The sequence below is a fragment of the Nilaparvata lugens genome, chromosome 7 (genome assembly GCF_014356525.2).
Source record: "Nilaparvata lugens isolate BPH chromosome 7, ASM1435652v1, whole genome shotgun sequence".
Classification (NCBI taxonomy): Eukaryota; Metazoa; Arthropoda; class Insecta; order Hemiptera; family Delphacidae; genus Nilaparvata; species Nilaparvata lugens.
In genome coordinates, this window is record NC_052510.1 from 36,459,733 (window position 1) to 36,479,925 (window position 20,193).

Here is a 20,193-nt window from a genome sequence, read left to right on the forward strand (position 1 = left end):
CTCCAATACTTTCACCAAATCCACCCACACTCAACAGTTAGAGAGTTGCCACCCCTACCACATCAAAAGATCCCTCCCACGTTCCCTCTCAATCCGAGGCCAAAAAATTTGCAGTGATCCCCACCACCTTGACCAGTACCTCAAAAAACTCCACCAATCCCTCCTGAAATGTAACTATCCTGAAAGGTTGTTACAGAAACAAATCTCCTCCAAAACTGACACTTATCCAACCACAAAAAATTCCCAAATCCCACAAACTCCAAACCTCTGTACCACCTACTTCCCTGGAATTGAAAACCTCAAACCTGTCCTTAAATATCTGTTCCATGTCGTCTCCTCCAATCCCTCTACCAAACACCTTTTCCAGCAACCACCCACCCTCATTTATAAGCAACCTCCCAACCTCAAGAAAATTCTCAGAAAAAAACAAATCACTCACCTCTGATGAAATCCCAACTCCACCTGGTACCCTACCTTGCAAACGCCCCTGCTGTAAAACCTGTCCTATCACTGATTCTTCCATCTCCTTTACCAGTCCTATCACCAACTACACCCACCAAATCCATCAATCCAGTAATTGCATCTCAAAAAATTGCATCTACCTCCTTTCCTGCAACTTCTGTCCTGCCTTCTACATAGGTGAAACCACCACTGCTCTAAACCTCCGGATCAACAATCACAGGGCTTCCTTTAAAAATAATACTTCCCTACCCATCCCTACCCATGGCTCTGAGCACAACAAGAACTTTGACCAATGCTTCAAAGTCAAAGTCCTTGCCACCCTTCCTCCCACAGCCCCCTCCATAGATGTCAAGACAAAAGAATTTGCTTTTATTTGGGTGCTTGGAGCTGCTTCCAGTCCTGGTCTCAACAGACAGCAATAGTACCATAGCTACCAACTGTTTAATTAAATTGAAATAAATTTCGTCATATCATAATAAATTTCACAGCTATCAAATATATAATTAAATGTTCAATAAAAATGAAAAATAAATTTCATTCAAGTTCAATTCTACAATTCCTTTCTCCAATTTTACTCTAATTCTTTTTTTATTTCTAATTTTAAATCTCCTCTTTCCTATCAATTCATAAGCTAAACCTTTCCTTATTCATAACTCACTCAAATCTTAAATATCCCGTTTGTAACCGCTCCCTAAATACCCCATAATGTCCCCTGTACCCTTTTTCTCTCCATCCATCTGCATCGAGTAATCTGTGGTCTCTGCTGCTACAATTGAGTCTCCTGTTTCAATTTATATATATATATATATATATATTATATATATACATAACAGAAGACACTTTAAAGTTTGTAATATAAATTAAAACAGGAGGCACAAGACATAAATAGATTGAAAACACTCAAAAACTTACATTAGAAATGGGGGAAATTTTCGGAGACTGAGTTTCCTTCCTCAACCAAGCAGACTGCAGTTTTGAATCCAACGGTCGTGTGACCACTGAGTATGCTGTATATATATAGCACATAAGAGAAGACACTTTAAAGTTTGTAATATAAATTAAAACAGGAGACACAATACATAAATAGTTCAAAAACACTTGAAAACTCACATTTAATATATATATATATATATATATATATATATATATATAATATATATATATATATATATATACAGGGTGTTTCAGAAGTAGTGTCGAGAATTTTAGGGTATTGTACCTGGATGCTAGGAGACTACAAATGTCATATTTGAAGTGTCCAAAACTCAGCGGTTATCCTTATAGCTGCCATTTTGTTTTTTTCACTTAAAAATTTTTATCTCAAGAACGAAATGTTGTATTGATCTGAAATTTGGCATGAATATTTATGCTATAAAGACTCAACTATAAAAAATAAAAAAAAATTTTTCGTTGAAATTTTTCAAAATGGCGGCCATTTTAAATTTTTGATGGCGAATATCTCGAAAACCGTCCATTTTACAGAAAATTTACAAGAGACAAAAAAGTTAGCAAATTTTTTCACGATTCCAATGATACCTAATTTATTAAGATTGGTCGAAGAATAACAGAGAAATTAATTTTTTTCGTACTGCATGCATGACCACTTTTCACCATTTAAAGATCAATATTAATTTTTTAATTCCAGATGTATTTAAGATGAAGCTTTGAAACTCGGTATGGCTCCATATGGGCAAACAGATGATTTTACAATGGTTTTCAGATGATAATGTTTGTCTTGTAAAAGTATTGTTGTTTCATTAAAAGTAAAGAACCAGATGTAGTGCTTCCTATTTCTTAGTCTCACGTTTCCTAGGTCTTATTTCTATCTTAAATTTCCAGTTTCAATATTTTCTTACGTTGCTTCTACACAAATATTTAATTATTGTAATGGAATTTAGTTCGCTGGAGTACACCGATATTCACTTCATGTATGGAGCAGCTCTTGGCAATGCGACCGAAGCAAGAAGAATGTATGCAGCTGCATTTCCAAACCGCCGTCTCCCTTCCGACAAGGTGTTCACAAGAACTCACAATCGGCTGAGAGAAGTTGGTTCATTTGAACGGAACAGGGTAATTGCTGGTAGGCCTCGAGCAGTTCGAAATGTTGCTTTTGAAGAGGAAGTATTGCAGAAATTCGATTTCAATCCTAGAACGAGTACGAGAGCAGTTGCAAAGCAAATCAATTCAAGTGCTTCTTCTGTGTGGCGTGTACTAAACAAGGAAAGACTTCACCCCTTCCGCTTTCAAAAAGTTCACTCATTGGTTGAACGCGACTATGAGCCAAGAGTAAACTGTGCCCGTTGGTTTCTTCAGCAAGACATTATCCAACCAAATTTTCTAGAAAATGTGTTATTTACCGATGAGTCCAGCTTTACAAGAGAAGGAATCTTCAACTCTCGCAACAGTCACGTCTGGGCCTTAGACAATCCTCATGAGGTCAAAGTGCGTGGTTATCAGCATAGATTTTCGCTGAATGTTTGGACGGGTATCTTAGGTAATCGCGTGATTGGACCATACATTCTTCCTAATCGTCTGAATTCTCCCACGTACATTACTTTTTTAAGAGACATACTACCAGAACTTTTGGAAGATGTGCCTCTTGCAAACAGATATAATATTTGGTTTCAACATGATGGTGCCCCTGCTCATTTCGGAAATGTTGTTACGGACTTTCTGAACATGACCTATCGTCAGCGGTGGATTGGGCGGGGTGGACCAGTACCGTGGCCCGCACGTTCACCTGACCTCAACCCTTTAGATTTTTTTTTCTGGGGCCATATGAAAGACCTTGTTTACAGCACGCCAGTAGAAAACGAAGAAGACCTTGTGGCAAGAGTGGTTGCTGCAGCAGGTGCCATTCAAGATGATGAAAATGCTTTTATAGCAGTTCGACGGTCCATGATTGAAAGGTGCAGACTGTGTAATCAAGTTGAAGGACGGCATTTTGAGCAATTGCTGCATTAGTATCAGTGAACCGATTTGAGTGAAATTATATTTTTCAATGTAAAATGTAATTGGTCATGCATGCAGTACGAAAAAAATTAATTTCTCTGTTATTCTTTGACCAATCTTAATAAATTAGGTATCATTGGAATTGTGAAAAATTTGCTAACTTTTTTGTCTCTTGTAAATTTTCTGTAAAATGGACGGTTTTCGAGATATTCGCCATCAAAAATTTAAAATGGCCGCCATTTTGAAAAATTTCAACGAAAAAATTTTTTTTTATTTTTTATAGTTGAGTCTTTATAGCATAAATATTCATGCCAAATTTCAGATCAATACAACATTTCGTTCTTGAGATAAAAATTTTTAAGTGAAAAAAACAAAATGGCAGCTATAAGGATAACCGCTGAGTTTTGGACACTTCAAATATGACATTTGTAGTCTCCTAGCATCCAGGTACAATACCCTAAAATTCTCGACACTACTTCTGAAACACCCTGTATATATATATATATATATATATTATATATATATATATATAGGGTGTCCCAGATAAGGTGTAAATCCCGGCTACCATAGATTCTCCATGCAATTTGCAAAAAAATGTTCAGTAAAATTTTCTCCTATCGACCTTCGTTTTCGAGATATATCGATTTTTCGATATTTTTCAAGCAGGCGTACTTCCAGTCATTAAATCGTCAATATCTCAAGAACTATTGGTCTTAAGTGAATTTTAAGGAAATCGTTGAAAAGAGGACAAAATTTCACATTGATTTGAGGTATAAAACATGCCAAAGTCGATTATTGAGTAGTATTTTTTAGCGGTTTGATTGATTGATTGAGTACTTTATTTATGTAGATTACAATAATATACTGTCTTATACACTTATATACAATAGCTTACAATACAGCAAAATTATAGATGAATTTACATGATATAGACTAAGAAAATAATTATTGAACCGTATATGATATGAAAAAGCAATTTGTAATATAATAACTATAGATAATAATTATATTGTTATGCATCTACATAAATTGGCGGAGCTTTGGACATATCAATGTCCATTCTTCGGAAAGAATATTAAAAATATCCTCCCCACTAACTCTCTACCAAATCGTTAATTTCATTATTTAAACTAAGGATTTATTTATTAATGGAAATATTGTAAAAGTTTTAATCAATATGAATATTTAAGAGAAAAAAAAACAGAAAATTGATAAAGTAAAATGATTATATAGGTAGATAAGGTCAAATAATTGATTAATAAAATGAAGTAGGCTGAAAGTAGATCAGGGTAATCAACTTTCAGTAATATATAGCAGTATGCAGTGGATAATTGAAATAACATGAGTTTATATAATATATATATACAATTCGTTCTATAACAGGTTTAAAGGTTTGTATTTGTGGGATGGGTGGGGGATGATTGTCATGTGATCGTTCTAGGGCCGGACAGTTTCAGTCATTTGTTCCAAAAGATGTTTTTTTAAAGTCAGGATGAAGCTCGCTCGGCTCTCGATGGACCTGATAGAAACAGGAAGTGCATTCCATGCACGACAGGCACTGACTAAGAAGGATTTTGTGAAAATAGTAGTTCGATGATTGGGTATCCTTAAAGTATTTTCTCCGGTTCTAGTATGTGAAGCATCTATCCTCCTACCTTCAGAGACAAATTTGAAATCATCTTTAAAATAGTTCGGATTACCGTATTTCAAGATATCTCTAACAAGCTTGACTATTCGAAAAAGCCTTTGATTGGGAAGCTTGAATGTTGAACTAGCAATGTGGGCTGGGGTGATATTATCATGGCGTTGGAGAGAGTAGACGAAACGTAGACAATAATTTTGGCAACGCTGTAGTTTATCATTCAGAGTGACTTGCATATCGTTAAGAACAGAATTACAATACATTAAATGAGGGAAGATGAGAGATTGAACCAATAATAATTTAATGTTTCTAGGGAGAATATCGTGCATTTTCTTCAATGCATGCATGGCTGAGAATACCTTTTTACAAGTTTTGTTCACTTGTTCTGACCAGTCAAGAGTATTATTCATAATAATGCCTGTCAAGTGAAAAAAAAGCGGCCAAAGTTGAAAAAAAATTATTTTTGAAGTTTTTTTGAAAACTTTAGACACATTTTTCTCGATTTTTTTACCAAGGTACGAAATAATTTTTATAGCGCAAAAACTTCCTTTTTTGATTATCTTTCGAATGAGACCAAATACAGGTGTCTAGCTCAAATCCTCGAATCAGAATTTCAGTTTAAATTCTATTTTTTAATCAAAAACGAAACTTATCTTGTTTGAGTGTGAATAATTGTCTACAATTTGATAGCTTTGTGTCGAGTGATTGAGGGCGTGAAAATACTTTCTCTATAGGAAATTTGGCTAAGAAATTCAATGAAACTGGTTAGAATTTCGTATCTGCAATTGTTATTGAGATACAAGTTGAAAAAAGTTCAAAGTCAAGTTAAAATCTAAACTTTTCAAACAGTTTTTTCTTGATTTTTTTTCACGGTAACAATATTTTTCCAATAATGAAAAAACTTTGCCATTTTATTATTATTATTATTATTATTTTATTGATTCAATGATACAAAATTATTATTTAAAATAATTTGGGGAGGATCAACAGGCACAGCCCAAAACTGTTCCTCCCCCGAATTTTGATTCATTAAAATAGTCCAGAAAAAAGGTTATGTTTCCTTCACTTAATAAAATTTTATAAACTATCGAATGAGTATAAATTTTCCAGGAAAATTTCAAAACTAGAGTGTTAAAAAATGAAAATTTTCAAGAAGAGCACCTCAGAAACAGCTTTCTTGGTGATTCCCAGGTAAAAAATGTGTTAAGTCTGTGACAAAGTTCATCCTCTAATGAATATTTTCTATCCACTATAATGCATAAAATTAAATCCATTTATTTTCCATTAAAAATACCTGAATATAATAATTATCATGTCATGTAGTATTCTCTGTGGCCTAATGATTGGCTTACCTGTTTTGTGCTCTCAATAACTCTTATCATCTGTCCCAGCCTAAACATAGGCCTACATTGAATATTAGAAGGTTAAAAATAAATTAGTTAGTTTTTTAAAAATTTTATTATAAAATTATCATGAATCATTAACATCAATTGGAAGTATTGTGGATATAGTCCATATGAATAATCATTGTCCATTGATTAAATAAAATTGATATACTGTATTCAACGAAATTCAAAATATCCTCCATTATTCTCTCTGCACCTTCTACTACGTTGCAAGATACTCCCACTTGCTCGTCTGACTTTGTTGGGCCTCGTTCTGACGTCATCGAATGCTAATTGGATTCCTTGTATCAACTCCTCTCCACTATTCACAGGTTCACAATAGACTTTGTTCTTTATTACTCCCCAAAAGTAATAATCCATAGGTGTGAGGTCGGGTAATCGCGGTGGCCAACTCACTGGTCCACCTCTGCCAATCCACCGCCCAGGGAAATTATTATCCAACCATCCCCGTACATTTCTTCCAAAATGGGACGGGCAGCTATCCAGTTGCAGCCACATATTCTGCCTCAAATCAAGAGGCACGTCTTCGAGCAGCTCGTGAAGCTCATTCATAAGAAAGTTATGGAAAATTTCTGATTTTAACCTTCTTGGAAAAAAATGAGGTTCAATGACATACTCGCCAACAATACCAGCCCAAACATTCACTAAGAATTGTTTCTGGAAACGATGTGGTCGTGGTGTATGCGGATTTTCAACTGACCACATATGCATATTATGAAAATTCACTGCACCACTTCTTGTGAATGAGCTTTCATCCGACCATAACATTTCCGGAATACGTTCAGCAAGGATCCAGTCACAAAATCTTATTCTCGCTTCAAAATCAGCATTACTCAAGTCCTGTACTGGAGTGTCATGAAACGGCCTTAGATTATTTTTTTTCAGTACTCTATGTATTGTAGTCTTCGAAGCATCTAGTATTCCAGCCACCCGCCGAATGCTGGAACGAGGATTTTCTTCTCTTCTTGAAAATTTTCATTTTTCAAAACTCTAGTTTTGAAATTTTCCTGAAAAATTTATACTCATTCGATAGTTTATAAAATGCCAAAGTATTTTCATTATTGGAAAAATATTGTTACCGTGAAAAAAAATCAAGAAAAAACTGTTTGAAAAGTTTAGATTTTAACTCGACTTTAAAATTTTTTCAACTTGTATCTCAATAACAATTGCAGATACGAACTTCTAACCAGTTTCATTGAATTTCTCAGCCAAATTTCCTATAGAGAAAGTATTTTTACGCCCTCAATCACTCGACACAAAGCTATCAAATTGTAGACAAATTATTCACACTCAAACAAGATAAGTCTCGTTTTTAATTAAAAAATAGAATTTAAACTGAAATTCTGATTCGAGGATTTGAGCTAGACACCTGTATTTGGTCTCATTCGAAAGATAATCAAAAAAGGAAGTTTTGGCGCTATAAAAATTATTTCGTACCCTGGAAAAAAAATCGAGAAAAATTGTGTCTGAAGTTTTCAAAAATCACTCTTTTTCAACTTTGACCGCTAAAAAATACCACTCAATAATCGACTTTGGCATGTTTTATACCTTAAATCAATGTGAAATTTTGTCCTCTTTTCAACGATGTCTTTAAAATTCACTTAAGACCAATGGTTCTTGAGATATTGACGATTTAATGACTGGAAGTATGCCTACTTGAAAAATATCGAAAAATCGATATATCTTGAAATCGAAGGTCGATAGGAGAAAATTTTACTGAACATTTTTTGTTGCAATTTGCATGTAGAATCTATGGTAGCCGGGGTTTACACCTTATCTGGGACACCCTGTATATATAGTCTGGAAGCTGTAGTATGAGTAGTTTTTGAGAAAAAAGTTAAAATATGCAATAAATCTACTTAGAAAAACACAGACTTCTACGTTTGATGCCCAATAACTTTCTTTAATGACCAGTAAACAAATTTTTTTTGAAATAAAAATTGTAGAGAATTTAATTCTGAAAAGAATTATGTAAGCTGTGTAGACTAAATTCAAATAAAAGTTGAATAAATGTATTCTAATGTAGTACATTACACCACAAAAATTTGCTGTTCTATGAGGAGAGAACTAATAACTCATAGGTTGTAGCTGATTGCAAATAAAACATGGATTTGAATAACAGCTGTTCCAAAAAGCTGATCTATTTTGTTTAAATAAGAAATTATTCAAAAGAAATTATCAGCTGAAAATTATTTTCAGAAATATTTTAGCTCACTGTTGAACAAAACAACAAACTGTAAGTTAGGCCTACTGTAACCGCGCTGTGTTTTTTGTTTAATATATTAACCAGTTATTTGTAACCATTTCACTTTGCTTTTTTGTGTTGAGTGTTAACTTTTTTAAAAACGGCAGGTAACTTTAGACATTATTCATACTCCGAATTAGCTGACGTGCATTTAATGTATGGGATGGGACACATTAATAGAACTGAAGCAAGACGTTTGTATCAAGAAAACTTTTCTAACCGAGTATGTCCAAGTTCGAGGTTTTTTGCCACTATTCATTAACGTCTGTCTGAAACAGGTTCTTTGATGTCCAAAGAGCACATTTATGCAGGCAGACCCCGATCCACTTGGACTGTTGAGTTAAAGGAACAAGTTCTTAATGAAATTTATGAAGATCCAGAGAAGAGCACGAGAGAATAATCAGTGCAGTTTAATGTCAATCAATCTATTAGTTTGAGGATCCTAAAAGAGCAACAGTTACATCCATACCACCTCCAGAAAGTTCATACTCTATTGCCACGAGACTGTATTCCCCGTGCTGGTATTTGCCGATGGTTTTTAGAAAAACTTGTTAACCCAAACTTTTAAACAACCGTTTCATTTACCGACAAGGCACACTTTACAAGAACTGCTATCATTAACGTCCACAACCAACATATTTGGGCAGCTGACAATCCTCATGCCATCAATCCTAATCGTCCACAACATCAGTTTTCAGTAAACATTTGGGCAGGAATCATAGGAGATCATCTACTTCTGTTCGAGCTTTCTCCCAGGCTTGATGGCATAATCTACTTAAACTTTTTGAGGGAGGAGCTATTTATCTTACTTGAAGATGTACCTCTTCCGTTGCGCCAATACATTTGGTTTATGCATGATGGAGCTCCAGCACACTTCAGTGTTGCTGTTCTTGAACACGAACACCTGAATCACAGGTTTCCAAATCAATGAATAGGCCGTGGTGGGCCAGTACCATGCCAGCTAGGTCACCACACTTGAATCCTTTGGATTTTTATCTTTGTGGACACTTGAAAACCTTAGTATACAATACTCCGATTGATACAATTGAAGAACTCCGATTAAGAATTTTGAACGGAATAGGAATGATAATCAAAGCAGACTCCTGGAATATTTGAACGGGTCCGACAATCGATGAGAAGACGTCTGAACATATGCATTAAGAACAACGGAGGTCACTTTGATCATCATCTTTAGTCTTTTGGTATAAGTCTAATGTCATTTAGATAATATGTTACTTTCATATAGAAATCAAACTTTTCATAAAAAACCGAATATTTTATTTGCAATCAGCTACAACCTATGAGCTATTAGTTCTCTTCTCATAAAACAGCAAATTTTTGTGGTGTAATGTACTACATAAGAATACATTTTATTCAACTATTATTTAAATTTAGTTTACACAGCTTACATCATTCTTTACAGAATTAAATTCTCTACAATTGTTATTTCAAAAAATTATATGTTTACTGGTTATTAAAGAAAGTTATTGGGCATCAAACGTAGAAGTCTGTGTTTTTCTATGTAGATTTCTTGCATATTTTAACTTTTTTCTCAAAAACTACTCACACTACAGCTTCCAGACTAGTTTTATTCAATTTTTCAGATATTTTTCCATATGAATCCACCATACGTTTTTCAAAAACTAGTCCCCAAACAATTCAGCTTCGGTGTATTTCACCAGAGGAAATGAATTCCGGGTGAAATCTTTCACCCTGTATATCTCGCTAATGAAGCGTTTATGGATATATGTTTATAAGAACATTTTTTCTTTTATTTTCACCTCTACTATCACGTATTAAATTATTTTACCATAATTATGAATCACCCTGTATATATATATATATATATATATATATTATATATATATATATATATATATATATTATATATATATGTAAAAGAATTAACCGGGTACATCCGTTTGTTTTGACTTACTTGAGTCTGACGTTTCGTCGCCATCGCAGACGACATCTTCTGAGGGTGGCGTCGAAATCCACACTGAGTCCTAGGTATTCTTTCGGGGTCGAAGAGCATACCTCCTACCCCCTCCCTCCACTTGCTTGTGCTGGCGCTGTTGGGTGAGTGAAATTCCAGGAATGTTGTCTTGTTTTGGTGACAATGGTGCTGTAGCGGGTTTCATTGTACCAGGTACTGGGCGTTTGGTATTCAAAATTAACTTCCATAAGGGAGACACGTTGAGGCTGTCGTCTCTTTTATTTAGAGAGCCTTGCTTTTCGATTTCCAACGCCTCTCTCACAATCCTGACTTGAAAATTTCGAATGCTGGCTATCTGTTTGGAATTCACGAAATTTATTGAATGACCAGTATTTTTCACATGGTTATATAGGGCTGAAGTTGATTGTTGATTTTTTATGCTTAATTTATGTTCATCTATTCTAGCAGAGATTCTCCTATTTGTTTGGCCTACATATTGCTTGTCACAGTTCAGGCAGGGGATACTGTAGATTCCTTGGTTTTCTAGCTCCAGTCTGTTGATGGGTTTTTTTAAGATTTGGGAAATGAGTAGATGGGGTTTGAATAATGGTTTGATTTTGTGGGTTTTTAATACTCTTCCAATTCTGTCTGTGGTGCCCTTGATGTATGGGAGGAGTACTGTTTTTTCAAAATATTCTTCTTTTTCTTGTTGATTCCCTTTTTTAAGTGGAGACAGTGCAATTAACTCTCCCACTCAAAAATTAGAAAGATACTTAGCCGGCCTTATCCAGCCCATAATAGAAAAATCCCAATCCTATGTGAAGAATTCATACGATTTTATCAGCCAGGTGGAAAATATAACTCTCAACTCGGGGGATATACTAGCCAGCTTGGACGTTATCTCTCTATACCCCAACATCCCAGTCGACGAAGCCCTCTCCATCATGAAACAGAACAAACACTTCTCTAGATCAACAGTAGAGTTGACTAGCCACTGCTTGAAAAACACATATTTCATACACAAAAATCAATATTACAGGCAAATTGAAGGAGCACCAATGGGATCATCTCTCTCTCCAGCCATAGCAAACCTTTTCATGACACATTTTGAAGAAGAAGCCTTGAACAAAGCTTTTTTCAAACCGAGCATCTGGAAAAGATATGTTGATGATATTTTCATAATTTGGCCTCATGGTGAAGAAAAACTATTGGAATTTCTACAGCAGCTAAATGAAATACACCCTAAAATCCAATTCACACTAGAAATAGAAAAAGAGTCATCTTTACCTTTTTAGACGTTCTATTGATGAGACAAACCGATGGAAGTTTGAACTATTCAGTATACAGAAAGCCCACCCACACTAACAGGTACTTACATTTCCAATCACATCACCACCCGGCTCAATCCTCCTCAGTTATAAACAGCTTAATCTTCAGATCTCTTCATCTCACCAATGAAAAAAGGAGAAGAAGAAATAAAGACAGTGACTAACATTCTAAAATCCAATGGCTACCCAACTACAATCATTCAAAAATCAATAGTAAATAATCTGTCTCCACTTAAAAAAGGGAATCAACAAGAAAAAGAAGAATATTTTGAAAAAACAGTACTCCTCCCATACATCAAGGGCACCACAGACAGAATTGGAAGAGTATTAAAAACCCACAAAATCAAACCATTATTCAAACCCCATCTACTCATTTCCCAAATCTTAAAAAAACCCATCAACAGACTGGAGCTAGAAAACCAAGGAATCTACAGTATCCCCTGCCTGAACTGTGACAAGCAATATGTAGGCCAAACAAATAGGAGAATCTCTGCTAGAATAGATGAACATAAATTAAGCATAAAAAATCAACAATCAACCTCAGCCCTATATAACCATGTGAAAAATACTGGTCATTCAATAAATTTCGTGAATTCCAAACAGATAGCCAGCATTCGAAATTTTCAAGTCAGGATTGTGAGAGAGGCGTTGGAAATCGAAAAGCAAGGCTCTCTAAATAAAAGAGACGACAGCCTCAACGTGTCTCCCTTATGGAAGTTAATTTTGAATACCAAACGCCCAGTACCTGGTACAATGAAACCCGCTACAGCACCATTGTCACCAAAACAAGACAACATTCCTGGAATTTCACTCACCCAACAGCGCCAGCACAAGCAAGTGGAGGGAGGGGGTAGGAGGTATGCTCTTCGACCCCGAAAGAATACCTAGGACTCAGTGTGGATTTCGACGCCACCCTCAGAAGATGTCGTCTGCGATGGCGACGAAACGTCAGACTCAAGTAAGTCAAAACAAACGGATGTACCCGGTTAATTCTTTTACATATAATATATCCATCCGCGAAACACTCAAATGTAATATTATATATATATTATATATATATATATAATATATATATATATATATATATATATATTATATATATATATATATATATATATATATATATATATAATATAAATATAAACAGGATACACATGACACGGATAGATTTAAAACACTTAAAAACTCACATTTAAAAGAGAATTTTCGGGGGCTGGGCCCCCTTTGTCAATCAACCAGGAAGTGAAGCTGTGCAGATTTGAACATTCTAACGGTCGTGACCAATTTGGGCTCCTTCAATTTGTCTGTAGTATTGGTTATTGTGAGTGAAATATGTAATTTTCAGGCAGTGGCTTTTCAGGTCAATAATTGATTTAGAAAAGTGTACATTTTGATTCATGATGATTAGGGCTTCATCAACAGGGATGTTGGGGTACATGGAAATGCTGTCTAAACTTGCTAGTATATCTCCCAAATTTAGGGTTATGTCTTTGATTTGATTGATAAAATCATAGGAGTTTTTCACATATGATTGTGATTCTTCTATAACTGGTTGAATGAGGTTACTATTCTGTCCATAACTACTGTAGAATTCCCTTTGTCAGCTGGTAAGATTACTATGAAGGGATTTCTAGAAAGGGTTTTCAAGGCTGTTATTTCTTCTTTCGGTAAATTGGACTTGGGGGATTTGATTTTTTCAAAATATGAAAGATTTCTTGTCTGATCTCTTCTGCTTCAATGTGTTCGAATTCTTTAAGACTTTGATCAATAGTGGATATTATTTCTTCATGTGGTAAGTTTTTGGGGGTGATTGCAAAATTAAAAGCTTTTTTCAGAACATTTTCTTCAACTTCAGATAATTTGTGGCTTGAAAGATTGTGTACAACTCTCCTACTAGTGTTTTCGGTTGTCACTCTCCTGGTCTTATTGTCCTTGATCTGAAGGTTAGCAAATTTCTTATATAGTTTGTTGGTTTTAAGGGTTCTGTCTGTTTCAGTACGGAAATTAACTAATTGTTCAAGACGTTGCCAAATGAGGGGGTGTAGTGAGTTACTGAGGGTGTAGTGAATGGTAATTAATTTTGACTCTAGAGTACTGAGTTGTTTCCTAACACGTTGAATATTTTCAATGAGTTACGCTTTACTGGCTTTCTTAAGAATACTATTTGTTTTGAAATTATTAGTATGATAAGATAGTTTAGTAAAGTTGGGAAGCACATCACTGTCGCGACACTTACACAGAAAATCCAAATCACACAACAACGTTGTCCTTTTCGACTGGAATTTTTCGAACACTTTACACTGATTGAAAACTATCTCCCCGTAGAGATGTAATATGTTCACTTTTAAAAATTCGCGGATGGATGAACGTGCTAATATATCTATCAACCGGGTACATCCGATAAGCAGTTTCACTTACTTGCTGACGTTTCGCCATTATCTCAAATGACATCCTCGGAGCGCAGTTTTATCTACACTGACTTAGAGGAACACAAATTGAATATAAAAACAAACAATCCACTTCAGCTCTTTACAACCATGAAAACAACACAGGTCACAAAATAAATTTTAAGAATTCAAAACAAATAGCCAACATTCAAGATTTTCGGGTTAGGATTGTGCGAGAGGCCCTAGAAATATAGAAACAAGGGAGCCTTAACAAAAGGGGTGACAGTACAAATATCTCTTCCCTTTGGAAAATCATTCTCAACACAGCACAAAAGCCAGACACTTCTCCGGGAATTCCATTCACCCAGCAGCGCCAGGCCGAACACGTGGAAGAAGGAGAGGGGATGAGGTACTCCCTTCGACCACGTAGAAGAACTTCCAAACACACATAGGGATCAGTGTAGCTAAAACTGCGCTGCGAGGATGTCATTTGAGATAATGGCGAAACGTCAGCAAGTAAGTGAAACTGCTTATCGGATGTACCCTGTTGATATATTAGCATGTTCATCCATCCGCGAATTTTTGAAAGTCAACATATTTTTTTTTTCTTTGAAAACTAGCCTGAATAGAATTTGTTTGCAATTACTCACGTCATTGTATAATATATTTAAAAATGTACTTTGTACCATCAGGCTATTTATCAAGATATATACAAATAAATTGCATTGGTTCTATTAAATCACGTAAATTCACGGAGATGAAATTGTACTCCCTGAAAGAAGTCAATTGAAGTTAAGACTGGAATTCAATAGAATTCATTGCATGGAATCAAATAATATCAACTTACGGAGATCAGAATTGAATCAGCGTGTGTAGAAGCGATAAAAGTATAGCCTATTAACATTTTCATTCATCAATAATTTTTCTTTAAATGTTGTGTTTCTATTTATTAAATCATGGCATAACATTTTATATCATATTGTTTTTCAGGTACCATTACTTCTTGCAGTTGAAAAATGATGTTATTGAAGGAAGAATCAGTTGTGATGCCAAACAAGCTGTTCTTTTGGCTAGCTACAGTATGCAAGGTAGGTACTGCATTTTTTCTCTTGAAAATCTTGTCGACGAGATCAGTTTGTCTTGAAATCTGAATTTTTAAATGTTTCTATTGAACATTCATTCTCAAAAACTTGTAACTGATCTGCTCAGATTGTTTGCTCATATTTTATCATCAAAAACAAAATCACAATTTTGTGCTATTTGACTAGTTAATAATTGGCTCTTTTTCCTTTTTGCTATTTAAATTCTCCCTTTTCCTTAATTATGAGTTCCATCTTATTTTGTTGATGTCTGTTTCAGCTGAGTTTGGCAACCATGACTTGGAGAGGCATACCGCAAAGTACCTGAGAGATTTTGCTTTGTTTCCAAAGGTAGGATAAAAATTCTGGCTTGAAATATATTAAACTCAATCCAAATTATTTTTATTCAGAATAATACAACTATATAGGTATCATCAATGGGCCATATGAATAAAGTTGAGCATTTGCTTATACTTCAAAAATATGGAGCATTTGCTTCATTTTCTATGAGCAAAACCTTTTGCTCATGCTCATAAAAAATAGTTTGAACATTTGCTCAAAAGTAAAAGCTGTTGCTCAAAATTGTATGAATGAACTAGAGAATTTGCTCAACTTTTGAAGCAAATGCTTCAAAAAAGGTGAGTCTAGTCTAAAGCAGCTTATCACCTTTTACTCATAGTAAACTGGCTCAACTAATTCGTATGAGGAAGAGGAAACTATACCAGATACGATCATAACCAATAGTTAAGAACTATAAAACTCTTTTTATTCAACCATGATATATTGAATTGAATTGATTTTATTGCCAAAAATTACAAATACATATTTTTACAATACAATATAAATAACATTGATTGTAACTTAAGTGCATCAATAACATGACTGTAATACTTGGCACTGCCAACATAAGATTCCTTGTGTGTTGGCAGTGAGTCGCAGTTTATTTATTCTCTATCAATTCAGGTCAGTATATGAATTAATATACAATTCATGATGCTAACGAAGAAATTACAAAAAAAATTAATAATGCTAACGAAGCTATACCTATTATACAAAAAAACGTACAGGCTCACAGCAAAAAAAATACTACAGAATACTATACATAGTATAGTATGATGAAAATTTTAATCTAATTAATCACTGTGACATCTTGAGGCCATCATAACAGTGAAACTTTCTCAAAGAAAAACAAATGAACTGATACAATAAAAAGAAGTTCCTGTAATGAGACTTGGGACAATTTCAAGCCTGGTTCAAGAGTATACATGCCCATTGCTCACTGTTTTTAGTAACAATTATTTGTATACAACATTATACTTTATACCACTAGTTTAAAGAATACATTTTGGTCAATCCAATATTCTATACTTTTAATTAATTGAATCGCGTGTGATTTTTTATCTATAAAGTCATTTGGAATTTTGTTTATAATGTAGTTACAATAATATTGAAATTGATGCCTGCATATGGTTAGCTTGATGAGTTCTGTGTTAAATCTGTTGTTAGGACGTGTATTATGGGGTGAAATGTGTGTAGCAAAATTAGTTTTATTTTTATTGATATGGAGTATAACGTTTTTCATATAATTCTGTCTTATTGTCGGAACCTTGAATTCAAGAAATATTTCCCTACTAGGATAGAGTCGTGGCCTTCCTAATGCTGCTCTTATAATATGTTTTTGTAGGATAAATAACTGTTTTAAATGCGTGTCATATGCACCTCCCCATACTTCAATAATGTATTGAAATAGTGATTGAGCTTATGCAAAGTAAATTTTTCGTATTATGTCTATGTTTTTTATTTTATTTATTTGTAAAAAATGTAAATGAGGTATTTCAGCTTTGAGCATAAATAATCAATGTGCTTGTTCCATTTAATATTTTGATCTAATAGTATACCCAGATATTTAATTGTTTGCACCCTTTCTAATGTTTTATTATGAACTTCTGTATTATCTGTAGTGTTTTCATTGCGATTATTTGCTGTTTCTATTGTAAGACTTAAATCAGTTGCTGGTTGTCCAGTTATATTGGGTGAAAAAGTGGTGTACTTAGTTTTATCAGCATTTAAAGTCAATATATGGTCTTGCAGCCATTTTTTAACTGTAATTAGGTTTCTATTTGCTATATTGAAGGTTTCTTCCCAGCTTTTGCAACTGAAGATCAAAACAGTATCATCTGCAAAAGACAGAGTAGTGCAATCTTGTAGGTTTATTTTGAGTAGGTCATTCACATACAACAGAAACAGAATTGGTGATAACACCGAACCTTGAGGCAAGCCGAGACCTGATGAATATTTAATATTAGTTTGTCCATGTAGATGTAGGTATTGTTTACGTTCAGTTAAGTATGAGGCAAATAAATCATTTGCTACGCCTCTAATTCCAGTCCTATCTAATTTGTTTAATAGTATATTGTGAGGTATGGTATCAAAAGCCTTTGATAGATCCATGAATACTGCAATAGTTTTTCTATTGCTATTGAAGTTTTCAAAAATTATTTTATTCAAGTGGATGACTGCATCTTTGGTAGACTTATTATGATATATATTACCATTATCCCTACAAAAGAATAAATACAAAGATAACTTACCTGATATAAAGATCAAAATAGGAAATAGGCATTTAAGATGATGAGAGTGTAGACGATTATATGAAGGCTATTGATATTATAAGAATATGCTGAAGATTATTATAGAGATGATATTTTTTCACGCTATTATTTCAAAATTCTAAACTCAACTAACCTAAAACTCTATTCATAAATAGAAAACAGAGCAGACGACGCAAACACAAGCTGTGCCCATACTTGCATATTTAGCACTTCCGTGAGCTATAAAAACAAAGTAAGGCTACAAAAGCGAATCAGCTGATGAAAAATCGTTAAAATACGTGAGCATTTGCTCCAGAGTTCAGGAGCATAAGGTAAGAGTATAAGGTAAAGCTTATTCATATAAAAATGAGCAAATGCTTTTGCTTCTACCTTTTGCTCATGAGTAAAACCTTATGCTCCATGCTCTTGCTCATGAGCATTTGCTCTGGTTTTATTCATATGGGCCAATGTATTAGCTCCTCTAGAGAATAACTAATTCAATACCAAACTTGATCAACGTGTATCGTGTTCAAATTTCTTTTCGAGTTATGCTCAGAATTTGTACTTTCTTAATAATTTGCTTTTTTCATTCTTCTATCACTATTACTTGAAAAATAACACATTTATCTTACAACCTAGTGAACCTAGTTAGTTTTATTGAATCATTTATTTTCCCTTCTATCAAGTAATAGGTACGGGCGTAATATTTATATGATGTTTTCAGTCTAAGCATGAATAAGTTCAAGGATTTCTGCCTGTAAAATGTAATGTACTTGTAAACCTTCTATGAACACAATATTATCATGTTTGTCTTGCTTGTAATTGCTTTCAAGCACGTTTATTCTATTAACTAACACTACTAATGGGTCTCCAATATGTTGAAATTAAGACCATCAACAGTTCTCTGTTCCCTCTCTCCGTGACGAAAAATTAAATGAAAATTTGTTGAGAAAGCGACAGCTATAGGAATGTAAACTATGACTTCAAATCTATCTTCTACCATAGGACTTTTATACATCTCTAATCATTATACGTCATATTTCCAAATAGTATAGCACCTGAAACCGTAAATATCGAAAAGTGAAACAAAAAAAAACCACAGCCTCGATTTTAATCTTTAATAGCTCAAATTGTTCGTTAGGATGTGTAGAAAAAACGCTATAAGTTTTCAGGGCGGGGAAAATTGAATTTAACCCTTTAAGGGTTAAAAAAGGGGTAAAAATGGGTAAAATAAAAAAAAGTTATAAAATTTCGAAAAAAATGCGAAAATAATTAATTAAAGGCCCAAATTTTTTTGAAATATTAAAAATTAGTTAAATACCAATGTGAGATACAAAATGAGCCCAACGTAAGGGTTAAAAAGGGCACATTTATGGGCAACATTTGGTAACTTTCGTTATATTTCAATAAAATTTTTACTGCGTGTGTTTAAAAGGGCAGCGATTTAAAAAATGAATTGAAATGTTTGAAACTTATATATTCCATCAAAACCCAAAGGGCAGCCCTTAAGGGCAAAATGTGTATGTAGCGTTAAATTATCATAAAAATTTTTTGTATGTTGTTTTAATGGGAAGCAACTTAAAGAATTAGAACACAAATTTTATAAATTTAATTTTCCCTGCAATTTTATGGGTCGAAGGGCAACCCTTAAGGGCAAAAGTGCTAAATTGCATTCGATTTTCATGAAATTTTTTTTTTAATTTAAAGGGTAACGATATAAAAAATAATTTGAAACAATAATTAATGAAACCAAAGTACACTTTATTAATAAATAAAATATTTTTACAATTTTTTTAAATTGTTTAAAAAGTTACATTATTTAAAATATTCAAACAGTATTATCCTCTCCCATAGTAGTTGCTAATTGTTGTTCTAGAATGTCAGCGTTGTTGTTGAGGATTGGTTGTGGATTGTTTGTACAACCAAATTCTCTGCATTTTAAGCAAGCTGGTGAACAGTGTACACCTCCCTTTCTACACCCGCATCTGGATCCACATCCTGTCTCACAATTGCAAAATAAAGTTCTCAGTAGTTCATCAGGAGCTGCAGCTTTTTCCATTGGAATTGGAAGCAGTAAAGAGTTTTTCATTTCCCAACCCCATTGGGTAGGGTCTAGATTCTGTCCTAACCACGTTTGAACCTGTAAATATGTTCGCTTAAAATTT

General features: G+C 34.0%; 1 protein-coding gene across 5 annotated transcripts in view; it reads left to right on the forward strand.

Moving 5' to 3' along the window:
• The window catches only part of LOC111062944 (tyrosine-protein phosphatase non-receptor type 21), a 127,665-nt gene that overhangs the window by 35,406 nt on the left and 72,066 nt on the right, over positions 1-20,193 (forward strand). For all 5 annotated transcript variants that reach the window (XM_039432645.1, XM_039432644.1, XM_039432646.1 and 2 more), the window contains 2 exons: positions 15,349-15,446; positions 15,718-15,788. In XM_039432645.1, the coding sequence (XP_039288579.1) occupies positions 15,349-15,446; positions 15,718-15,788 (169 nt within the window). The remainder of the gene's footprint in view (positions 1-15,348; positions 15,447-15,717; positions 15,789-20,193) is intronic.